The sequence below is a fragment of the Phyllosticta capitalensis genome, assembly GCF_038381095.1.
Source record: "Phyllosticta capitalensis strain CBS 128856 chromosome Unknown BKA78scaffold_4, whole genome shotgun sequence".
Taxonomy (NCBI): Eukaryota; Fungi; Ascomycota; class Dothideomycetes; order Botryosphaeriales; family Phyllostictaceae; genus Phyllosticta; species Phyllosticta capitalensis.
This window is the reverse complement of record NW_027117442.1, coordinates 741,157-763,284: the sequence shown is the minus strand read 5'-3', so window position 1 is coordinate 763,284 and position 22,128 is coordinate 741,157. Positions and strand designations below refer to the sequence as shown.

Sequence of the window (22,128 nt, the reverse complement as noted above, 5' to 3'; positions counted from 1 at the left end):
GCTCGCCAAGCCCGCTCCTCGCGCTCCCCCAGAATTATTTTGCCAGGCGCCGCAACTTTTCGCACCACTTTCGCCGCGCACGAGAGCCGGCCTCCCAACCCTTGCACATTCACGACAAGATGCCGCATCGCGATGTTTCCCCGGCGCTCTCCGAAAACGAATTCGACATTTCGAAAAATCTGCTAGGCGACGCGAGCGACAGCGAATTCGAAGATGCTGCTCCCCGGAAAAAGAAGAAGCCCAGCAAAGACGATCTCGGCGATATTGAAGCAGAATTGAATTTGGGCGGTGGAGAAGAAAATAGCGACGATGAAGCTTTCATCGCGGACCAAATGGCGGCGGCGAACCGCAAATCGTCGAATCTCAAAGGCAGGACAGTGAAAAAGGGCGGTGGATTCCAGGCCATGGGTCTGAACGCCAACCTGCTGAAAGCCGTTACCAGAAAAGGATTCTCGGTCCCCACTCCTATTCAGAGAAAGACAATCCCGCTGGTGTTAGAAGGTCAGGATGTCGTGGGTATGGCAAGAACAGGTTCGGGAAAGACGGCTGCTTTCGTCATTCCCATGCTCGAGAAGCTCAAAAAGCACAGCGCAAAGGTCGGCGCGCGGGCAATCATCATGTCGCCATCCCGTGAATTGGCGCTACAGACACTGAAGGTTGTGAAAGAGCTTGGACGTGGCACGGATTTGAGGACCATCCTTCTGGTAGGTGGTGACAGCCTCGAGGACCAATTCGCCTCCATGGCGACGAACCCAGACATTATCATTGCCACGCCTGGTCGTTTCTTGCATCTGAAGGTTGAGATGGATTTGGATCTTTCGTCGATCCAGTACATTTGCTTTGATGAAGCAGATCGCCTTTTTGAGATGGGTTTCGCTACGCAACTAGCTGAAATTCTCCACGCGCTCCCAGCCACCCGGCAAACACTCTTGTTTTCCGCCACACTTCCTAAATCCCTCGTCGAGTTCGCCAGAGCCGGTTTACAGGAGCCCAAGCTTGTCCGTCTGGACGCAGAGAGCAAAGTTTCTCCCGACCTCGAGAGTGCATTCTTCACGGTCAAGAGCGCTGAGAAAGAAGGGGCTCTTATCCATATCCTTCAAGACGTGATCAAGATCCCGCTCGGAGAGACCGAAGCTGCCAAGAAGGCAAAAGAAAAGAAGAACGAGACAAAAAACAAGAAGCGCAAACGCGAATCGGATGCCCCTAGTGCGTCCGACTCGCCCACAGAGCACTCCACCATCATCTTCGCCGCGACAAAGCACCATGTCGAGTACCTTACACAACTGCTGCGTGCGTCTGGCTACGCTGTTTCTCATGTCTATGGTTCCCTTGACCAAACTGCGCGTAAAATCCAGGTCAGCGAGTTCCGCTCTGGTTTGACCAATATTCTCGTCGTTACCGACGTTGCCGCACGTGGTATCGACATGCCCATGTTGGCAAATGTCATCAACTACGACTTCCCGGCGCAACCAAAGATCTTTGTGCACCGCGTCGGTCGTACAGCACGTGCGGGCCGCAAGGGTTGGGCGTACAGCTTGGTACGCGATTCTGACATGCCGTACCTAATCGACCTGCAGCTCTTCTTGAGCCGCAAGTTGGTCTTGGGGCGGACTGACGAAGATGTCAGCTTCGCCAACGACGTCGTGGTCGGCGGCTTCGTGCGCGACAAGCTGTCGCAGGGCTGCGAGTGGGTCAACAAGCTGCTCGACGAGGACGCCGACCTGGCCAATCTTCGTGTCGTTGCCGCAAAGGGTGAGAAGCTGTACATGCGCACTCGCAACTCTGCGTCGACCGAGAGCGCAAAGCGCGCCAAGGAGATTACGTCGTCCGATGCAGTTTCGGAACTCAACATGCTCTTCAATGACGACGTGGACAAGGCAGAGGTGGAAAGGGAGAAGATGCTTGCTCGCATCAGCGGCTTCCGGCCTTCTGAGACCATTTTCGAAATTGGAAAAAGGGGTCAGAACGAAGAAGCGGCGGAGCTTATGCGCCAGCGACGAGCAAAAATTGAACCGCGACGACGCCAGCAGGCAGCCGATGCAGTTGCGCAACCATCACACGACGTTTCTATGGGCAATACCGAAGGCGACGACGATGCACAAGACGCCAGCGACGATGACGATGCCTTTGGAGACGTAGACGTCGACGTTGACATGGCATCTGCGTCCGAAGACGAGCTCGAAGTCACCTTTTCCAACGCTCAGTCCGACAAGAAAAAGGCCGTATCGGCCAACGCATGGCAAGACCCGGAGCACTTCATGTCCTACACGCCCAAGACGCTCAACCTTGCCGAATCGCGAGGCTACGGCGTCCACAGCGGAGGCAACGACAGATCCAAGGGCGGCGGCACGTTCGTCGAGGAGGCGAGGGGCGCGGCCATGGACCTGGGACAGGACGAAGCGCGCGGGTTCGGCGAGGCGAGCCGGCCCCGTGGCATGCGCTGGGACAAGAAGGCCAGAAAGTACGTGGCGCGGGCCAACGACGAGGACGGCAGCAAGGGCGCCAAGATGATTGTGGGCGAGAGCGGGCAAAAGATTCCGGCGAGTTTCCGCTCGGGGCGCTTCGAGGCGTGGAAGAAGACGAACAAGGTGGGCCGCATGCAGCGCTCGGGCGAGATGGAGAATACCTCGAATGGTGGTGCTGCTAGCGGCGATGGGGCCGCGGGAGGCAAGCGGTTCAGGCACAAGATGGTCAAGGCTCCCAAGGAAGCGGACAAGTATCGCGACGACTACCATGTGCGCAAGAAGAGGGTCGATGAGGCCAAGGAGAAGCGCATCGGGCGGTTCAGGGACGGCGTGGGGGCCAAGAGCGAGCTCAAGGGTGTGGACGATGTGCGCAAGTCGCGGGCCTTGGCGGCGAAGAAAAAGGCGAAGAATGCAAGGCCATCGAAGAAGGGGAAGTTCTAAGCGTGTGGGGAAAGAAGGGCACAGTGGTAAGAATCATGTAGTGGTGGTGGTGGTGGTGGTGGGCGGGTACTGGCGGTTGAATCAATATCATCAATGATGGATGGGCAGCCCAGGTCAAGGATGAGGGGAAGGAAAAAGAGATGTCTTCTTGATTAGGATGGTGACGGTCAAAAGCAGCGAGCGGCGCGTCGATCTGCCGGCTCGAATCAGTGCTTACGCATATCTCCCTATAAAAATCCACTTCGGCTGTAACCCGAACAAGTGGTTCGTCGTGATGTCGGAGTGGCCTCCTGCGCGTGGGCACGCAGCTGGTTCCATCCTTGCTGCCGCCGCACGCTGATGCTGCTGCTGCTGCTGCATCCCATACGTAGCTTGCCATTAATGGTCCGAAATGGGGGGCTCCGGACAAACAAAAGGGTCCTCGACGCGCATGTCAATGGGCCACTAGCTAGGTAGGTGGGTAGGTGCCTAGACGAGGAAGCAGGACAGCGGTGGGCGAACGAATCGAGAAGTGCGAAGAGAAATGAGTAGGAGCAGGGACCGGGATGAGATCACGCCAAGGGATGGGGGCAAGTACGATGAGCGAATTTGGACGACGTGGGTGGGATCTTGATCCAATACACGGGGAGCGACGAAATGGGACGGGAGGACTCGAAGGAAGAAAGGGCAGACGGTGCTATTTGGAGATTTGAGATGAAGAGGGACGAGATTATAATGAAGGGCCAGCGGCGATATTTCCTTGGCGAGGGCAGCGGCATGCTGCTGTGCCACATGGGGAAATGTTGGTCTTAGGGCCACGGTCTCGGCTACGGGTTCGAGTCAACCCAGTTCCTACTATGGTAGACAGCGGTCGGCGGACCTGCCCTTCTGCCTCCCTCGTGGTGGAGAGGTGTGCGGCGGCGCCTGTGAGATTTCATTTTATTCTCCGCGGGCAGCCAGCCACGGATAGGTAATGGGCTATGCCAGGATGACGGCTTGGCGCATGGCGAGCACGCGCAGTGTACGCAGCCAGCCCCAAGGTGAGTAGGTGAGGCCCAGCAGCAGGGAGGGAGAACGAGACAGAGAGACAGTATTGACGAGGGGCGCCACCAAATTTCGGAAAGAGAAGGTTGGTCGGAGACAGCGTGTGACAGTTTGGGTGCTTTTTTTGTGGTGTTGAGGTCGGATCGGCGCACAGAGGTGGCTCTGGACTCTGAGTGTCCTGCCCTTTGTGGGGGGTGCCAAAAACATCATGCGACGGGTCGACGGACGCCATGGTGGATCAGCCGCAAGCGCCCGAGCCGCTGGAGAAAGAAAACGACTTCGGAGATGACGACAGGAAACGAAAAAGGGCTTGGTTTCTTTTTTATTTTTGGGTGTCAACTCTGGATACCTACCGGCGTCGGGTGGATCCATGGTGTTTGTTGGTTGGGGGTCGTTGGCAAATGGCAACCGATAGTACAGCCAGCGCGAACATCTGTTACAAGCAACAACAGGAGTTGAGACTCTAGTTTTCTCAGTGCATACGTACAGAAAAGCATTGTGAGCTGATTCAGCGTTTGCAACGCATGGCCGACAGGGACCAGGGCAGCGGCCAGAGTGACAGGGAGTAGGGGCGACCAGGACCAGGACCAGGGCCAGGGTGCGGGCTCCGGCGGCAATGCTAATGCAAGGCAAACGCAATGCAGAGCCAAATGCCCTCGTCCACCTCCTCTTCCTCTTCCCACTACCGCCGCTCCACCGTCCAAATGGAGATTAATCAACACCGCCGACCTTGGAACAGGATCCAGAGGGAGAATAATTGCCACGCTGCCGGCCGGCGCCACTCCTCCCACTCGCTAGGGCTCCCGCTCCGTCTTTCCTGACAACCTCAAGACTGTCTGTCGCTTATGCACTCAACCCCTGCCGAAAAAAAAAGACATGTTGTTGGAGGCATAATCTGGGCGTCCACTCTGCAAAAACAACAACAAGCTGCTCTCTCCATCATGTGTCTATCCGCCATTGAATCTCGAAGGATTTGAGCCTCCAAATGAGCGTTAAGATTCAAAGCACAGACGGACGACGAGAAGCAGCCCTATCCTCAACGCTGCACCCTCCCGCCGTCAACGCAGCCATTTTGGCCCATCGAATGCCCATTGCTGGCCCATCTGGGCGATCATGGCCCAGGCCCCTAGCTACTAGGTCTTTGCCGACGCCCCTAGCAGCCGTTGTATGCGCAAGCCGTGGCCTCCTCTCCGGGACTTGGATCATTTGGGACGGACTCGGAACGCGGCCATCCACGGCCTGGCTCCGCTGACCGACGACGCCCTCTGCATCCCACATGACAACATCTCCATTCGTCACGGCTCCCCTGCGTGCGTATACGTCGGCTTGCTTCTTGTGACCAACTGCCGCCGCTTTTCCCAAAGCTGTCCATCTCCACCACGCTGCCGCCACTACTCCCCTCCCGGCCCAAGCCCCATCCGCGCTGCTGTTTGTGGCTGCAGATTGAAATCGTTGACGGCGGGGGCCTCGCTCGGGAAGAAGCAAAGGCTACTGCTGGGTGAGTCGAACGAGATCTGCAGCCCCGGTGACAGCGTGGAGAAAAGCTGAACCACAAACAGAAGGAGACGCTGCCCGCTCGGTCGCCTTCTCCAATAGCACTGGCAGCCCGCCCCTGCAGGGCCCTGTCTGTGAGAAAGCCACATTCGCAATCTCCATGCTCGCAATCCTCATGGGGGCCTCCTATCGGAGTCGTCGACCGGCCGATCAAAAGAAACGAACGCCTTTTGATGGCCACTCTGCCAACTATTGGAGCTGACGGCCACCACTGACTGGGAGCCAAGGCAAGCCCTGGGGCCATCATCGATTAGGCACGCTCAACCTGAGTGAGCACGGCTGTGTCAGCACCACCACGCCCGCCATGCCATGGCAAACTGCCGCGCCCCCTCCCTCCACCGTGTCAAGCCTGCCTGCGGCGGGTCCAACGACTGCTAGATTTGCTCGAGCACGCACCCCCTCGATCTGATCAATGCTCGCCTGCCCGCGGGCGCTTGACCGACACCATGATCAGCCGGAGCGAAACTGTCGTCCACCAGCTCCACTTCCACCATGCCCTTGCCCCGTCTCGCGCCGCGCCGCAATGCACCTCACTCTCCTCCCCACGGCCGTGAACCGACCCGGCAACGGGCCTCGTGGCACGGCCGCCGTCCAATTATGCAACTGTCAACCAGGATCTAGAATGGGAGATCTAAGCACCTAATCCGCACAGCGCCCAAGCCGATCTCTCGCCCTCTCTTATTGCCATGATCACCACCTGGACAGGGTCTCTTTTGCTCTTGTTGTGTTTCTTCTTCTGCCACCACCTCTTTTACTGGCTTGCTTGTCTGCTGCCTCCATCGCTGACAAGCTATTGCCCCCCTGTTCGCTGCCCCTTGGTCCTCGTGGGGCCCGCACGACGTCTGCCTTGCCACGGGCGTCCATGTGCAGAAGTTGCCTTTTGATGCAACTCTAAGGCCCGTTCCTCGGGGCTGTGTGTGTGTGTGCTTTTCCTTTTGCACGAGCCCTTCCCGGCACATCATCCGTCAGTCATTACCTGCACAAGCTGAAAGAAAAAAAAGAGCGTGCACGCCGGGGCCCTGCCCGCCTCAAACGCCCCAGGGATTGTCGTCATTCCCAGGTATTGACCCCATCTATTCTCCTGCGTACTGCATGTCTGGGAGGTCCTTTTTTCCCAAATATCTCTCGTGCTACTCGCCAGCAAATCTCCAAGACATACGACTGACAAGGAACCGCCCGGTAACAGACGTGCTCGAGCTACATAACTCACAATCCACCGCATACATGGTCATCATACGACCCCGACCAGGACCATTGACCCACTCCACTATAGCCGCGTGGTAGACAGAGCGCACTCATCTACAAGGCTCAAAACGTCATTCGCTGTGTACCTGGCCCAGAGGCGCTATGCATGTACTGGAGCTACCTCCTTGTTCGAGCTTTGTCGCGCCGTCCATTGGACGCTTCCAACATTCCGGGAAATCGAGCCCGAGCGGCCGTGGGAAACCCTCATACGGACCCTATTCTGCCGCGTCCGAACTGCAGCAGAGCTACCCGTCCCCTCCCATGTCAGACAAGCCGCCGTCACCACCACCACGCGCGAGAACGCATCATCAGCAGAAGGAAAAATTCGACCATTTCCCAGAGCAGCATGAACACCGGTATCCCCAGGGACCTGCGCTCGAGGAACCTGGAAACCGTTCGTCGGGTCGGCTCGAACCTCGCCAAGTGGAGCTCCAGCCAAGGAGGATTTATCAAACTCAACGGGAACCTACAGCTGCCAATACAAGTGATCCGCCACAGGACCCGCGAACTTTGGCAATTCAGGAAAGGCTCCCCACCGCTTCGATGCTTGCAGAGCCACGACCGCAGCCCCAGATGGGTCCATTCGGTTACTCTCCTCTCGCAAGGACTGGTAGTTTTGGCTCCGGCTACGGTGGACCAACACTTGCTTCTGTTCCTCAGGACGCCGCTCTTGCCGGCCAGATCCCCCTGCGAAACCCAAAGACGGCTCGTCGAAACAAGGCTCACGTTGCCTCGGCTTGTGTGAATTGCAAGCGGGCTCACCTGAGTTGCGATGTCCAACGGCCGTGCATGCGCTGCGTGGCTTCTGGAAAAGAGGTGCGAGACTTTCCAACGAACTTGACATTCCATCGCTGACGTACCTCATCTTCGTAGGCTACCTGTTTCGATGTTCAGCACAAAAAACGAGGACGACCAAGGCTTCGAGACGTACACGACAGCTCCAGTCAAAATGAGCTGGAAGCGTCCACTTCAACGAGTGAGCACTCGGCAATCTCTGGAATCGTGTCGGGACTTGCAAGGCCCGAGCAAATTCGACCGCTCAGAGCTAATCGCAGGATATCAGGCCTGCCGACAGGCAGTCGTTTCCCAGGAACGCGTCTGGCACCGAGCCCCCTATCCGAAAGACATGTGGCCCAGTATCCAGCACCACCTTCCCCAAGGCAATATATGGTCACACCGATTGCGCTCCTGAATCTGGATCTCCATATCATCAGGACGAATCCCGCCTTCAGCAACCTCTTTGGTCGAAAAGACATGTCGGACTTGGATCTCACCGACCTGGTTGAGCCGAATCCTCCTGACATGTTTCAACGACTACGCGGCGAGCTTAGGGAGGAAAGGGATAGGGTTGAGCCCGCCTACCTTGCGCCTATATTTGCTCGTGGCGAGCGCGAGATTTTGCAAAATGTAGAAGACGAGGACCTCGATCGACTGAGCCAGCCTTACAGCAACCGCGTCTTCACCTGCCGCTTTAAGTCGCTGTTCATTGGTCCTCGCGATATCCAAGTCCACATACGCCTCGCAAAGACCTCCATTTTCTTCGTTTCCCTCACTCTTCCGCCATATCCTCCCCAGAGCCCACAATCTCATACTCCGGAACGGCGCCCGACTCCTCTCTTTGCGACACCAAACAGTTCGCTCATCTCAGCGCACCACACTCCCCATGGTGCTGCAGTACGCACTCCTACCACATCCGAATATCCTTTTCCACACACCTACGAAGCTCGCGAACTCCAAGCTTCACCCCTGACGACAGTATCCCAGCCATCTTCGCCGTACACATCCTACTTCAGTTTCCAAGCGATGAGCTCATCGCTCCCAGCGCCCTCCGTACCTACTCCAGCTCCCTCGTATCCATCCCTCACACAACAGCAGTCGTCGGCCTCGTCGACCGCGGCACCGCGATTCCGGCCGTCCAGTTGGTCCAGCAGCGGATCAACAGCAGAGCAGTACCAGATCGCAGGTAGCAACGGCGGGGGCACAGGGGTAGACACACTTCCGTCCCTTCGAAGCGCGAATGAGGGTTTTCCGCGCACTGTACGCGACCCTTACCACTTCACGGAGCCACGCTACATCGGCAGCGGCGGCAGCGGACAGGTGCAACAGGCGCACGCGCAGCCGCGCTCGGCACTGCCTTCTCCCTCTTTGTATGGTCCAGGCTCAGGCCCTGCATCCGCCCAACATCAACCCGCAGCGGCCGCAGCAGTACCACTACCACATCATCAGCATCAGCAAGGACACGCAGACTACACCCACGGGCCGACGCGCCCTTCGTCTCTGCACCTGGGAAGCAGCTACTTTGGACGACACCAAGCCGGCCCTGGCGCGTCCACTGGCAATGTCCTGCTCGAGCCGCTCCCTCTCACTCCCGGCGGACGTACACGCGATCAAGGTGTCCAGACACCAGGGGCATTCAACGAGCGGGATGCGAGGGAGCGCGAACGAGAGAGGGAACGGGAGAGAGAAAGGGAGAGAGAACGGGAGAGAGAACGAGAACGCGACAGGGAGCGGGAGAGGGAAGAGGGTGGCAAGAGGCGGAAGCTGAACATCAGGGACATGTTGAGCGGATAATGGGACCCGCTGACCGCTCAATCTTCCCTGTCGTCTTATGGTTGGATGTGATCTTTTGTTTATTCCCTTTTCGGACGTCACTGAGTTGGCTGGCTGGCGGCATGGCACGCACAGATTGCCCCGTATTTTCCTTCTCTCACTCCATCTTTGTTCATAATATCGTGGTCGGTCCTACGTCCATGGGTTTCGAGGGGGCAAGATTTCTGATTTTTTTGTTCGATACTTTCTCTTTCCCTTTTATTCCGTCTACGACTCAGGCGGTTGGGTCGATTATCGGTCGTCAATTTGGGATGGCATCGTTGGCACAGCCCATGGGCTGGATGTCGAATTCTTCGGTTTGGGTTTATCTTTGTCGTCTCTTGTCTATACAGTACACACGTACATTGGCTCGTCGGCTCTTCGGAATTTGTGTTTTTGAACCGTTTCCATTGTCTTTTCATTTTTGATCTTCGACCTTCTCATATTTCTCGATCGTCTTCGTCTCCACCCATCGACCTCGGATAAATCATCCGGTCCCAATTCTTACCTTTCCACTTCATTCACCATCAAGCCCTTTGGCTCTCTTTAGACCAATCTTGAACCTCTCCGCTTTCTTCACTGCCGAATATCTTTCTTTGCTCTCCCTCTCCCCTGATACCTGCCGACTCATCAAATGCAAATTTCCGGCAACACGTTCGCTTTGTACATACGCTCGCTCGATTTGACCATTCAAAGTCCTCTCGGGATAAAAGTTTCACTTTTTTGAACCTCAGCTGTACATACGTCTACATTGATACCTACGCTCGGCCGTTCCTCTTGTAGCTCTTCTCCTCTGGGCTCGACACACCACGTCTGATTTCGTCTCGTCCCATGTGATGCTGGATGTCTAAATAGCTTGCATACGGCACAGACTGTGCGCGCGACTATCCATCCATCTCTATCCACAATCTTCAAAAGTCGTCCTGCGCGCATCCCCTCCTTCCCCTTACGTCCGACCGACCTTGACAACTACCGACAAGTCCGCCCACTCGCCTGATTACGCCCGAGCCCTACAGCGCGACAAGAGACTCACCTGAAGAAGCGAGGCGAGGCGAGGCGAGGCGAGGTAGGCGGTGCTGGCAGCGGCGGCGGCGGCGGCAGTGCAGTCAACTCGACCCAATCCGGCCGGCTGGGGTCGCCAACACAACGGCAGTAGGCACAAGCACGAGCACGAGCAAAGAGGCAATGCAGTCGGGGGAACCACGGGACTCAGCAGTCGGGAGGAAACAATGCGGCGCGGAGGAGCTACTGCAGAGCGCACGTGGGCGCCACGGTCCCGACGTTGCGGGATGTAGATGATGACAGGTGCAGAACCCACGGAGCGGGCGAGCAATGGTTGGACAGGCAGGTGCGTGGACTTCGCTGCGAAATGCGCATCTCGTGTCGGATCGGACATTAGTGAGAAGGTAATGGGAGTGAGGCATGGCTCATGCAATATATGGCATGCATCCAAGCGCCCGTCTATACACGAGAAGGAGAGTTGTGGTGGTGCGTGAATGAATGGATGCCAGAGACGGGTGGTCGGGGAGAGAAGGGTTTAGGTACAGGAGGATTGACGGGAACACGCAGCGTTTGCATTGGAGCGATCGTCGAGGCGAGCACGAGGACAACGATGGCCGCAGGTAAGCAATTCCAGGGAAAAGGATTTGATGTAGAGAGGCTGGGGGAGGGGGAGCAGAAGGGGAAGCCGGAAGAAAACCTAAGCGCTGCAGGGAGCTATCGAGGTGGTTCGATGAATGCCGACGACCCAGCTCTGGGAAAATGAGATGGAGAAGAGCGAGTGATTCCAACGACGGTATGAGCAGACTTCTTGTCGAGTCCTTCGAAGCTGTTTTGTCAGCAAGCTAGTCCATGACAAACGGCCATCGGTACCGGCGCTGTGGAAACGTGCTCGCCTCACTCGCAAGCTGTATGTACTGTCTGCCAACTGCACATGGGAGAGGCTCGGCGGAAGTCGAGTGGATCATGCCTCGCGTCGATGGGAAAGGAGGTCGGTGGTTCCTGCCGCCAACGCCCTCCGCCGTAGCGACGCTGCTGCCACTTTTGCGAATGATTCGTCTTGAGGCCCACTTTGCCGTGGAGTGGGACCGGTGGTCGAACGATGCCTGGTAGTTTTCGTCTCTACCGACCTTGGCCTTACTTTGTTCCGCCGCGCCTGCGCGACATTGCTTAGCTCGACGTTGGATTCATGTCCGTCGCCGCTTTGCGGGCTGCGGCAAGGAAGCAAGCTCTTGCGTCCGAGAGCTCGTCTCCCGGTGCAGCAGCGCTTCACATTATCATGCCTGGCAGCGGAGCGAGTTCAACGCCGTTTGCGGGCCGTTTGATGACGCCGTTACCGAAGGGATTGGTGGACGTTGGTGTTTGGTCAGGAGCGAGCGCCAGCTAGCAGGGGAAGCACCAGGGGTATGCGTCGTTTCCAGCCCCAACAACGAAAAACTGGCTCGACTGAGGGGGTTTCCGGGGGAAACAAGAGCGGTTCCAATGGAGCGGGAAGGGGGCGGAAGCAGGCAGTAAGCTGATAATACACGAAGCTGAAAGACGCCGTTGGAAGCATGGCATCGTCTCTTTTCCGCTTATAGCCTCGCTCGAGGTCCAGATCAGGGGCGAAAGTGTTCCTTTTTTGTCCGAGTTAATGTGCGTTGGCAGGACGCAGATGCAGAGTCCAGTGCCGCAAACGTGCAGTGTGCAGCTCATTTGAGAGGGTGGCTGTGCGTGCGCGGATGATGGAGGGGTTGGTGCGCTGCGCTGGGTTAGTTTTGTGTTGAAGAGTCGCAGGCGTTGGGTGCAGAGGCTGCATGGGGCCACTCTGCCGGTTTTGAGGTTTATTGGCCGCATGCTGTCAACATGCAGAATGGAAGAGGGAACATTGCACCAGCAGCTTCAAGACCCAGCACAGCAGGAGTCTGCCAGCACCAGGTCCTGGTTGCAAATTTGCCCTTGCATGCCCGTGAATACAAGTCTCACATGCTTCCTACCGTCGAGTCAAATCGACATACAAGGAGCTGCCGTTGCTCGGTGTTGAGAGCATGCAAAACTCACATGTTTTATAGCGATCCATGTTCCGTCCAAGGGCATGTATGCGCCGTGAGGAGTTGATGCCAATTTTTTCAAACTTGTATTGAATGAGTATATCTACTATGCAAGTAGAGACCGTTGTTACTCACGATTAAGCCATCAATGTACCCGTCCGTCCGATTCCTCCTCGAGCGCCGAGGAAATCAGATTGAAGCCAACCACGCCGAGACTTTTTCTATAAATCTTGTTGCAATGAAGGAAATGTGAGTTTGGGTATTAGCTCGCAGTGTCCCACTCGGAGCAGCTCAACCAATTGGCTTGAGCTTCTTCTTCTTTTTCTTCGGGTCGTTCGCCGATCCTTTCTTTTGAAAGTCGCGCCAGCTGTCGATGCGCTTGTCGCGCGTCTTTTCCCAAGCTTCCTCGTGGTCCCGCTTGCGCTTGCGCTCGGCGATCTCGTCGTCTTCCTTCTTCTGTATGCGGCCCTCCTCTCGCATCGCAGCCTGCGCCTGCTTGCGGCGGCGCATTTCGTTGTCTATCAAGACATGCTTGGTCTTCTCTCGCCACTGGACCTCGAACTCGGGTGTCTTGAGCTCTTCACTGTCGACTGTCCATTTGTTCTCGCGGATGAGGAGCATGCGCGCGTCGGCTATGGCCTCGTCGAGCCGTTCTCGCGCCTTTTCGTCCATCAGCTCTGTTTGTGCCTTCTTGAGCCTGTCGAATGCATCGGGGGCCGAGGGATTTGACGTTTTGTCCGGATGTATCAGCAGCGACTTGATGCGGTAGCACTTTTTGATGTCGGACTCGGGCACGCCGGGCTTGAGGTCGAGGACGGCGTAGGCGTCGAGCTTGAAAGCTTTGAGAATGCCTGTCGTATTGTAAGCATATACTCTTTTTGTTGGGCTGAGGGTGAAGGTACGGTCGATCTCGGCATCCTGTCGCATGTGTCAGTATAGAGGCTTGTCGGTTGTGGGAGAGGGCGCACCTTGTCAAACTCCTTGGCCTCCTTCTCAAGTTCGCTGAGAGCCTCCAAGTCGTCAGTCATGGTGTAGAGAGTGAGAGGGGGAAGAGGGTGGCGGGAGATGTATAGTAGAAGAGAGTTGATAAGGTAGAGACGCGGTAGGGCTGGCGGGCAGCGCGCGACCTTCCGCCTTTGCGGATGGTGGGTCCGCGGCTTGGTAGCACGCACAACTACGACTGCTTCCGGCAATTCAATTGAGAATTCTCAGTGATTCAAAGCCCTATGTAGCCAAAAGATAAAGGAGGCTCCCTAGAGATCTAACTTGAAACATAAATTCCGTTGTGGTTGCTCTCACTCTGCCCGCGCGCCGCCGTGGTGGGTCCACGGATGGCGAAGATCGCAGTGGTCCGTGCATTCCCTCTCCCAAATTTCTTGTCGACCGCCTTTGCGACACTCTTACCAGCCACCAACTCCGAGTTCGCGGTCGAAACTTGAGCCATGGCTGGAGCACTTACAGGCCACACGAAACCTACCAAGGTCAAGAAGCTGCAACAATCGCAGAAGCGCAAGCGCAGCGATGTCGACGTCGAGAAGCTCGCACAGGCAGTGCAAGAACTTGTGAGTGCTCCAAAGCTCAGGACAAGCCAGAGATATTGACAAATGCGTAGGACCTCCAAGGGCAAGAGTTCAAATCATTCACCGACCTTCCTCTCTCCGAACCTACCAAAGCCGGCCTCAAGTCTAGCCACTTTACCGCATTAACCGATATTCAAGCAAAGGCTATACCTCTAGCCTTGAAAGGCTCAGACATCCTCGGCGCGGCTAAGACTGGAAGTGGAAAGACACTCGCATTCGTCATTCCCGTCCTCGAAAATCTGTACCGCTCGCAATGTGTTGGTGCCGACGCTGGCCTCGGTGCCATGATTATTTCACCGACGCGCGAGCTTGCGATCCAGATCTTTGAGGTTCTTTACAGTGTCGGAAAGAAGGGGCATCTATTCGCAGCAGGATTGGTCATTGGTGGCAAGAGCTTGTCAGAGGAAAGAGACGCCTTGGTGCGCATGAATATCGTTGTCTGTACCCCGGGTCGCATTCTCCAGCACCTTAGTCAAACTGTGGGATTCAACGTGGACAACCTGCAAATGCTGGTATTGGATGAAGCCGACCGGATTCTGGACATGGGATTTCAACGCGACTTGGATGCCATCATCGACTACCTCCCGAAAGAGAGACAGACGCTACTGTTTAGTGCGACGCAAACGAAGAAGGTCTCTGATCTTGCAAGACTGAGCCTCCAGGATCCAGAGTACGTTGCTGTACACGAGGCTGCGGAGACGGCAACGCCAAAATCGCTACAGCAAAACTACGTCATCTGCCCACTGTCGGAGAAGCTCGACACCCTGTGGTCATTCATTCAGGCCAGCAAGAAGTCCAAGATCATCGTCTTTCTTTCATCCGGTAAACAGGTTCGCTTCGTGTACGAGAGTTTCCGCCATATGCAACCCGGTATCCCGCTCCTTCACTTGCACGGTCGCCAGAAGCAAACAGCACGACTTGATATCACGTCCAAGTTTTCTGCCGCCAAAACCTCGTGTTTGTTCGCTACCGACGTCGCTGCTCGTGGGCTCGACTTTCCCGCCGTCGACTGGGTCGTCCAGGTCGATTGTCCCGAAGACGCAGATACCTACATTCATCGCGTTGGCCGTACGGCTCGGTATGAGCGCAAAGGTCGCGCTGTTCTCTTCCTGGATCCAAGCGAGGAGGAGGGCATGCTGAAGCGGCTTGAGACCAAAAAAGTACCGATTGAAAGGATCAGCGTCCGCCAGAAGAAGCAGGCAAGCATCAAGAATCAATTGCAGAACATGTTGTTCAAGGACCCGCAATTGAAATACCTTGGTCAAAAAGCATTTGTTTCCTACGTCAAGTCGATTCACGTCATGAAGGACAAGGAAATATTCCAGCTCAATAAGCTACCGCTGGAGGACTTTGCCTCCAGTCTTGGATTACCTGGAGCACCGCGCATCAAATTCATGAAGGGTGACAACGCAAAGGAACTGAAGAATGCTCCACGCCAGAATTTGTCGTCGTCTGAGGATGAAAGCTCCGAGGACGAGGGAACCAAGAAAAAGAAGGCCAAGGAACAAGTCCGCACAAAGTACGACCGAATGTTCGAGCGCACCAACCAAGACGTCTTTTCCGGACATTACAGCAAGCTTATTCAAGATGAGTTCTCTGGCGGTGAGGACGATGATGCCGCATCCAAGGACCAGAGCTCTGATTCCGAGGATGATCTTATGACGGTCAAGAGAGTCATTCCTGCTGCAGAAGGAGCGCCAGCTGCGTCTGTTGGTACAGACGCTCTGGAATCAGATGGCAAGAAGGTCGTCGCTCTGCCTGGAGCAAAGGACCCACTCCTCATCGACAGCAAACGTCGCGAAAAGCTACTCAAGAGCAAGAAGAAATTGCTCAAATTCAAGGGCAACGGCCAAAAGCTTGTGTTCGACGACGAGGGCAATGCTCACGAGCTCTACGAGCTCGAGGACGAACAGGACTTCAAGAAGAAGGGCACGGCCGAGGAGCAAAGGCAGCGCTTCTTGGAAGAAGAGCGCCAACGTGTCGAGCAGGCCGACGTGGCAGACAAGGCTCTCGCCAAAGAAAAGCGACTGGCAAAGAAGATCAAGAGAAAAGAGCGCGCCAAAGCAGATCCCGAGGCCGACAGCGACGAAGATGGTGGCGCTGCGCTTGGCAGCCGAGAGGATCAACAGCAAGCGTTCGACGACTTTGCCAAGTTCCTGGGTGAGACGAGGGAGAGCGATGGGGAAGACGAGGAAGTTAAAGAGCAGCCGCAGAAGAAGAGGCCGAAGAAGTGGTTTGAAGATGATTCGGACGATGAGCCCCGTCACAAGAAGAAGAAGGGTAGTAAGAAGGCACAGGCCGCGGAACCAGAGACGTTTGAAGACTTGGAGGCTCTGGCGGCTGGTGTGCTGAATGAGTAGAGCAGTTCGATGTTGAATTTTGTCACGACTTTTTGTTGCATAGGGCACAGGGGTGTTATCGGGGAATGTTTTTGTAGTTTGGAATGGGGCAGGGTTCAAGCTAAGGTTATTAAACTTGGAACGAAGCTGCCAAAAAGGGCCTAGCTGCCCATGGGGATAATTCAATTTGCACCTTGCAGCCACTCAGGTGCGTTTGTGGCTGTAGTTACTCAAGCGTTTCATGAACCACACAGCGAGAATATCCCAAGCCTTTCAACTTCCCGCCCTTTTCACAAACACCCCACCTTGCACCTCTTGCAATCGTCGCTCCTTTGACCACAAGACACTCGACCTTTTGACTTTGCGAACGATATAAGCGCTCAGTCTTTGGACGCGTGCGCGCCTGTCCTTTCCGTCTCGACCATTATCGCAAATTGCGATACGAGACCCTGAGCGGCATCCACTCCTCGACCCACTCGCACCTCAATCCGCATCTGCCGTGGCCACCCAGCGTCCAACATGCGTCTCACGTCGCTCGTCGCAGTGACGGCCACCCTCATCACGGCCGTGTCGGCCGGCGGCCGCCTGGGCTTCTCGCTGGGCACCAAGAAGCCGGATGGCAGCTGCAAGACGCAGCAGGACTACGAAGACGACTTTGACGCCATCAAGACCAACGCCAACAGCACGCTCGTCCGTGGATACTCGGCCAGCGACTGCAATGTCGCGCAGAACATCTTGCCGGCCGCCAAGGCCAAGGGGGTCCAGGTCATGCTGGGCGTGTGGTGCGTTTGCTTTTCCCCTGTTTTGTTTCTGTTTACATGCCGGGCTTGGACGGACTTGAATGTGTGGGCGCGTTTGGTGTCGCGAAACTTCAATTGTCGCCGTCCCCGCGTTTTCCCCAGGTTCGTCGGGTCGCCTGTCCGGCGGGCCCCCAGAAGGGGACCACCGCCATGACGTTTTGGCGTGGAGAACGGGTCCGCCGGCGCATTGATCCCGCCTGAGGAATCTCAATCAAGCCAATCTACGCTCACTACAATGCTCCATAACAAAACCAATTTCTAATCATCTCCCTCCCACAGGCCCGATACCGACGAGTCGTTCAACGCGGACAAGGAAGCGCTCCAGAAGTATGCTACCGAGGAATTCGCCAAGCAGCTTTACGGCGTGACGGTGGGCTCCGAGTGTCTCTACAGAGGCAACTTCACGGGCGAACAGCTGCTTGACAAGATCAACGAGGTCAAGCGCATCCTACCCAAGGGCGTCAAGTGCGGCACGGCCGACAGCTGGAACAAGTGGGCCGACGGTACCGGCGATGCCATTGTCAAGGGCGGCGTTGACTTGATGTAAGTCTACAACCTTCACTGCAACATTTGATGGGTGGCTTGGACCCTGGTTCCCCATGCTTTTGCAACCTCAAGAAGACGAGTCTGACACCCACTCTAGCCTCGCCAACGGCTTCGCCTACTGGCAAGCTACACCTATCGCCAACGCCTCGGCCACCTACTTCTACGACATGGCGTCGGCCATTGCGCACATCCAAACCGTGGCGGGCGGCCCCGAGAAGGCGCCCGAAATCTACAATGGCGAGACGGGCTGGCCGACTACCGGCGGCTCGTCGTACGGACCCGCGCAGGCCAGCACCGACGACGCCGAAATCTACTACTCGCAGAGCATCTGTGGCATGCTCACCTGGGGCGTCAACGTCTTCATGTTCGAGGCCATTGACGAGCCGTGGAAGCCCGATTCCGTGGGCCAGAACGGCCAGAGTGCTGATGAGAAGCATTGGGGTGCCATGGGCGCGGATCGGAAGCCCAAGTTTGATCTGAGCTGCAAGCCTGTTTGATTTTGATACCCGGCGGAGAGGGAGGTTGGAAGGATCGAATGGCGAGTATGAGGAATCGGTTGAAGGGCCATGAGCACCTTGATGTGGGCGTTGCCCAGGGCCATTCCTGGCCTACATCAAACTGCTCCTTTTCTTTACTACTATGGGTATACTGAAAGTCTACCTAATTCTTAACACACGCTTGTGCTCTCGAGTGATAAAGTGTCTCCGCTGTTCATCAAGAATTACTCCTCCTTCCTCGATGCCTGTCCTTGACACTGCAAGGTGCCTCCCATCATCGAAGCACCATGAATAAGAACCTCCCTTCAATTGTGCTGTGCTGGAACTACCACAGTCTAAATCCGAACACTGGAAAACATGGGCGGATCCAACAAAGTCAAAGGCAATTCCGAGTTGGACCACCCCGACCGCAGGAAAAAGAGTAGCCTTATCCACACGCAGACTGGTCCTTGCCGCAGCTAGCACACTTCTACTCGTTTCTCTACCGCCAAACCATGACCCTTAAGTACTCCTTCTATTTGGATCAAGCGCATCGCTCCGTCACGGGGCACTCAAGCTCGACGTACGTGATCTCATTCAGGTGCGCAGAGGCTCCAATCAAGATCTCGAGTGACTCATTGGCTGCTTGTCCCGGCATGCGAAGACCCTCTGCGGAGTATACAAATTGTGACTGGAGACAGTCAAATTCGTTCTTCATGGTACTATTACGACGCTCACCACGATGACAATATGGAGAACAAGTCTCAAACTACATGCTGAACTCTGGCGGATTCAAGAACAAGCCCAAGAAATTCAGCGTCCATCGGAGCTGCCCACATCGCAAAGAGTCGACAGCTCAATTCCAAGTGTCCGTTTGCCCAGGTCGCAGGTCGCAGTTCATAGAATTCTGCCCCTCAGTCAACCGCCAAACTGTGAAGGATTTTATACTCCTCAGCCCTGGTGCAAGCGCAACGGGCCATCATACTGTTGTCACAAGCACACCGAGGTTTGTGGCACGCGACCTCAAATCAGGTGCGCAGAGGCTCAAGTCAAGATCTCGAGTGACTCACTAGTGACCTAGTCTGCCATGTGAAGAGCTTGAGCGGAGTATATAAACTGCGACTGGAGGCACCCAGGTTCCGCTTCTTCAACTACGACAACCTCCCCGCGGCAAAAGGGCTTGTTTCGCGACAGGACGAAGAATGACTTGGCCTCGTATGACGAATTTTGCACACTTTGCCACTCTTGTTTTGTGTGCTTCTATGCGGGTGGAAGTGGAAGGCTTCTTTAGCACTAACATTTCTAGATGTTGAAGCTCACCATCGTGAACCCCCAAGTTGCTTACCTTTCATCTAGCGCAGCACAATACAAGCTTACCCAGAACATTCCACAGAATAGAGCAAGCAGTCCAAGCACATAAAAGTCAATGATGGCTGAAGATAGCAAAGCAAAAAGTGAATGTCTTCGCTTCGCGTGTGAGGGGAAACATGGAGCACAACTACTAGATTGATGGTAGAAGAGAGCTGACAGAAGCTCAGGGGTCGGGCTGGTTTAAATACCCAGGCTCCGGTCAAGATCTCAAGTGACTCATCAGCAGCTTGTCCCGGCATATGAAGAGCTTGTGCGGAGTATATAAAGTGCGACTAGAGGTACACAGGTTCCGCCTCCTCATCTACGACAACTTTTCCGCGACGACTGAGTCAGTCTCCAAAAAGAAAAACGGAAAACTGTTTGGCCTTGTGGGAGGCTTCCTACGTTGGATCATCAACCTGGTACACTTGTCTTGTTTGTCGCTGTGCATATGATATGCCCTCCTCTTGAATGGTCCCCCCTCTTTAACAGCGAAACCATTTCTGGATAATGAAGCTCACCATTGTAACCCCTGAGTCAAGTTCTCTAACTCCTGTCAGTGGTGTTGCGACGCAAACCTGGCTAGGGATGTACGCGAAGCCAAACGCGCACTCCAAATAAACGAAGTTGTGGATGGAATCGCACTTTGCAAGCAACAAAGTGGGCTTGTCAGGGAGCATAGGTCGTACGGATTCTCGACTGCGAGCTGCCGACTTGATTTTAGAAGAGAGAGCTGGCACAAGTCCAGTGGTCGGGCTGGTTTAAATACTCCATATTCGAGATCACGAGATCATCCGGGAAAGGTGACATGACGGCAGCGGCGAGGGCAGGTGATGCATGTGCGAGAGAAAAAGCGGCCTGAGATTTGTCCAGTCTTGCCCCTGGACACGACATGGCACGGCTAGATGCTGCTCTCCTGCCTAACCATCAGTTTGTTAGAGGCCAACGATGTTTTGGTAGTACGATGTGATGCCGAACAGCATTAAACAACTGCGCTTTTAAGCAATGGAAACACCCTTAGATGCAATACAGTACTCCTTCCCATCCCCTGCTATGCCTCCCAGATCTTCATCCAGCCCATCGCGGCGCCAGCAGCACTTCGACTCTGACTCGGATCCGACAGCGTGTGCGAGCTGATCATAGACTCTGGCCCAGATGCTTCGCTCTGGCCACTACTGCTGCCACAACTGCTGCCACTGCCGTCGGTTTCGCCGTCACTGTCGCTCTCGCTGGCATACTCCTCCTCATCCGACCAACGCCATTGACCTGCGCTTGTAGCAAGCATCGGATACCAGGGGTTGACTGCCACACCGCTGACGGTTTCTGAGAACTGTCAGTAAGATGGGGATGTCTTAGGAGGTTTCTTCCTGACTTACCTTCGTGCGCTTGCCACTCGTGCGTGTGTTTGATGTCACCCTCCTTTTCATGTGGCGTCTCCCACACACGCACAATGCCGTCAGTACCACCAGAGACGATATTATAACCATCCCAATTGCCAGCGACATCAGTGCGCGGCGCAATGTCAAAATCAACACGCTGCGCCGTCTTGGCTTGACGACCAGTAAGCTTACCGAGGCAGCGTCCCGTATTGCGAATATCATACATGTATATGACATCGGAGTTGAGTTCAGCAGCATACAGATAACTTCCTCCGGGACACCATCGCACCATGCTAACGCCCGAGTCCGAGCGGCCGGGCTCGTCGCTTTCAAGGGAGAACGACGTGATGCACTCACCGGTGCCATCGTCGGCGAAGATGCCGATGTTGCGCGCAAACGTGCCGACTGCCAACAGACCGTCGGCGCTCATGCTCATGCTCGAGACCTTGCCGCGGAGGAGTGCCAGCTGGTGGCGGCGCTGGGCTTTTCGGCCGGGGGCGGTCTGGAAGAGGGAGACGGGCTCTTCGCCCGGCCGCGTCAGGTCGAACGTGGCGATGTGGGATGAAGAGCCGCAGAGCAGGTGCCGTCCGTCGCGCGAGAAGGCCATACAGTAGACGCGCATGGGCTCCTCGGTCATTGGGTTGAAGAGGGGATACGATGCGAGGACCTTGTCGGGCTCGAAAACATTACGGCATTGCACGGGTTGGTCGTAGGTCGAGTGGAAGATACACGTCGTCGACGGGTCTGAGATGTGAAAGTAGGGGCTCACGGCGAACGAGGTGATGTTGTCACCAGTCTGAAGCGTCGAGAGCGGCGCGATGGCGGGATCTGCCATCAAATCATCTGCAAGCTATATATTCAGCTTCTAGCAGTATTTGAGCGATTCGTATTCAAAAACTTACGTTGTTCAAGACGGTAAAGGTCCGCAGCGCGTTGTCGTAGCTGTGTGTAATGAGACAGCTGCCATCTGGAGACCAAACCAGTGATTTTTGGACTTGAGGCTGGACGACATTTGAAGAAGTGTAGGGAGCAGCGGATGCAATCAAGCGGGGGCTTTCGCCATTGTAGGAAGCTCTGAGATTCAACTGCACGTTGCTGGTTCCAGAAGCAGTGAATCCGTATCCCAAGTCGTCTTCATCCTTTTCTTCGTGCTTTGCAGGAGAGGGTCCATCATTTTCATCCCCAGCTCTTTCAAGAATCAAGCCTCCGTGCTCCAATTTCGTTTCCGGGTTCAACGGATCTTCTGAGTGGGCTTCCATGATGTGTTGAGAAAATGTTGTGGAGACATGCCAAAAGCAGTATGCAGCTAGCA

At 55.5% G+C, this 22,128-nt stretch overlaps 6 protein-coding genes across 6 annotated transcripts; 4 read left to right on the top strand and 2 right to left on the bottom strand.

Moving 5' to 3' along the window:
* The first annotated feature begins 53 nt into the window (after positions 1-53).
* Positions 54-3,022, top strand: BKA78DRAFT_310993 (ATP-dependent RNA helicase dbp10). The gene has a single exon (XM_066888176.1). It carries the CDS (start codon positions 120-122, stop codon positions 2,904-2,906), a length of 2,787 nt encoding a protein of 928 aa, XP_066745182.1. The 5' UTR covers positions 54-119; the 3' UTR covers positions 2,907-3,022.
* A 3,808-nt stretch (positions 3,023-6,830) lies between these two features.
* BKA78DRAFT_294453 (uncharacterized protein) lies at positions 6,831-9,299 on the top strand (the record flags this gene model as incomplete). Its single annotated transcript, XM_066886356.1, has 2 exons — positions 6,831-7,544; positions 7,602-9,299. 2 exons carry the CDS (start codon positions 6,831-6,833, stop codon positions 9,297-9,299), a joined length of 2,412 nt encoding a protein of 803 aa, XP_066745181.1.
* A 3,110-nt stretch (positions 9,300-12,409) lies between these two features.
* BKA78DRAFT_310985 (heat shock protein DNAj) lies at positions 12,410-13,627 on the bottom strand. Its single transcript, XM_066888175.1, has 3 exons — positions 13,315-13,627; positions 13,249-13,264; positions 12,410-13,197 (listed from the first exon to the last, which is right to left on the bottom strand). The coding sequence occupies exons 1-3, from the start codon at positions 13,372-13,374 to the stop codon at positions 12,638-12,640; spliced, it is 636 nt and encodes a 211-aa protein (XP_066745180.1). The 5' UTR covers positions 13,375-13,627; the 3' UTR covers positions 12,410-12,637.
* Positions 13,628-13,727: 100 nt separating this feature from the next.
* On the top strand, positions 13,728-16,508 carry BKA78DRAFT_342656 (P-loop containing nucleoside triphosphate hydrolase protein). Its single transcript, XM_066890399.1, has 2 exons — positions 13,728-13,908; positions 13,959-16,508. Exons 1-2 carry the CDS (start codon positions 13,789-13,791, stop codon positions 16,284-16,286), a joined length of 2,448 nt encoding a protein of 815 aa, XP_066745179.1. The 5' UTR covers positions 13,728-13,788; the 3' UTR covers positions 16,287-16,508.
* BKA78DRAFT_310982 (glycoside hydrolase family 17 protein) lies at positions 16,508-18,601 on the top strand. The gene is made up of 3 exons (XM_066888174.1): positions 16,508-17,047; positions 17,345-17,608; positions 17,709-18,601. Exons 1-3 carry the CDS (start codon positions 16,785-16,787, stop codon positions 18,106-18,108), a joined length of 927 nt encoding a protein of 308 aa, XP_066745178.1. The 5' UTR covers positions 16,508-16,784; the 3' UTR covers positions 18,109-18,601.
* A 1,617-nt stretch (positions 18,602-20,218) lies between these two features.
* Positions 20,219-22,123, bottom strand: BKA78DRAFT_310978 (WD40-repeat-containing domain protein). Its single transcript, XM_066888173.1, has 3 exons — positions 21,719-22,123; positions 20,814-21,666; positions 20,219-20,760 (listed from the first exon to the last, which is right to left on the bottom strand). The coding sequence occupies exons 1-3, from the start codon at positions 22,073-22,075 to the stop codon at positions 20,489-20,491; spliced, it is 1,482 nt and encodes a 493-aa protein (XP_066745177.1). The 5' UTR covers positions 22,076-22,123; the 3' UTR covers positions 20,219-20,488.
* Positions 22,124-22,128: the final 5 nt, after the last annotated feature.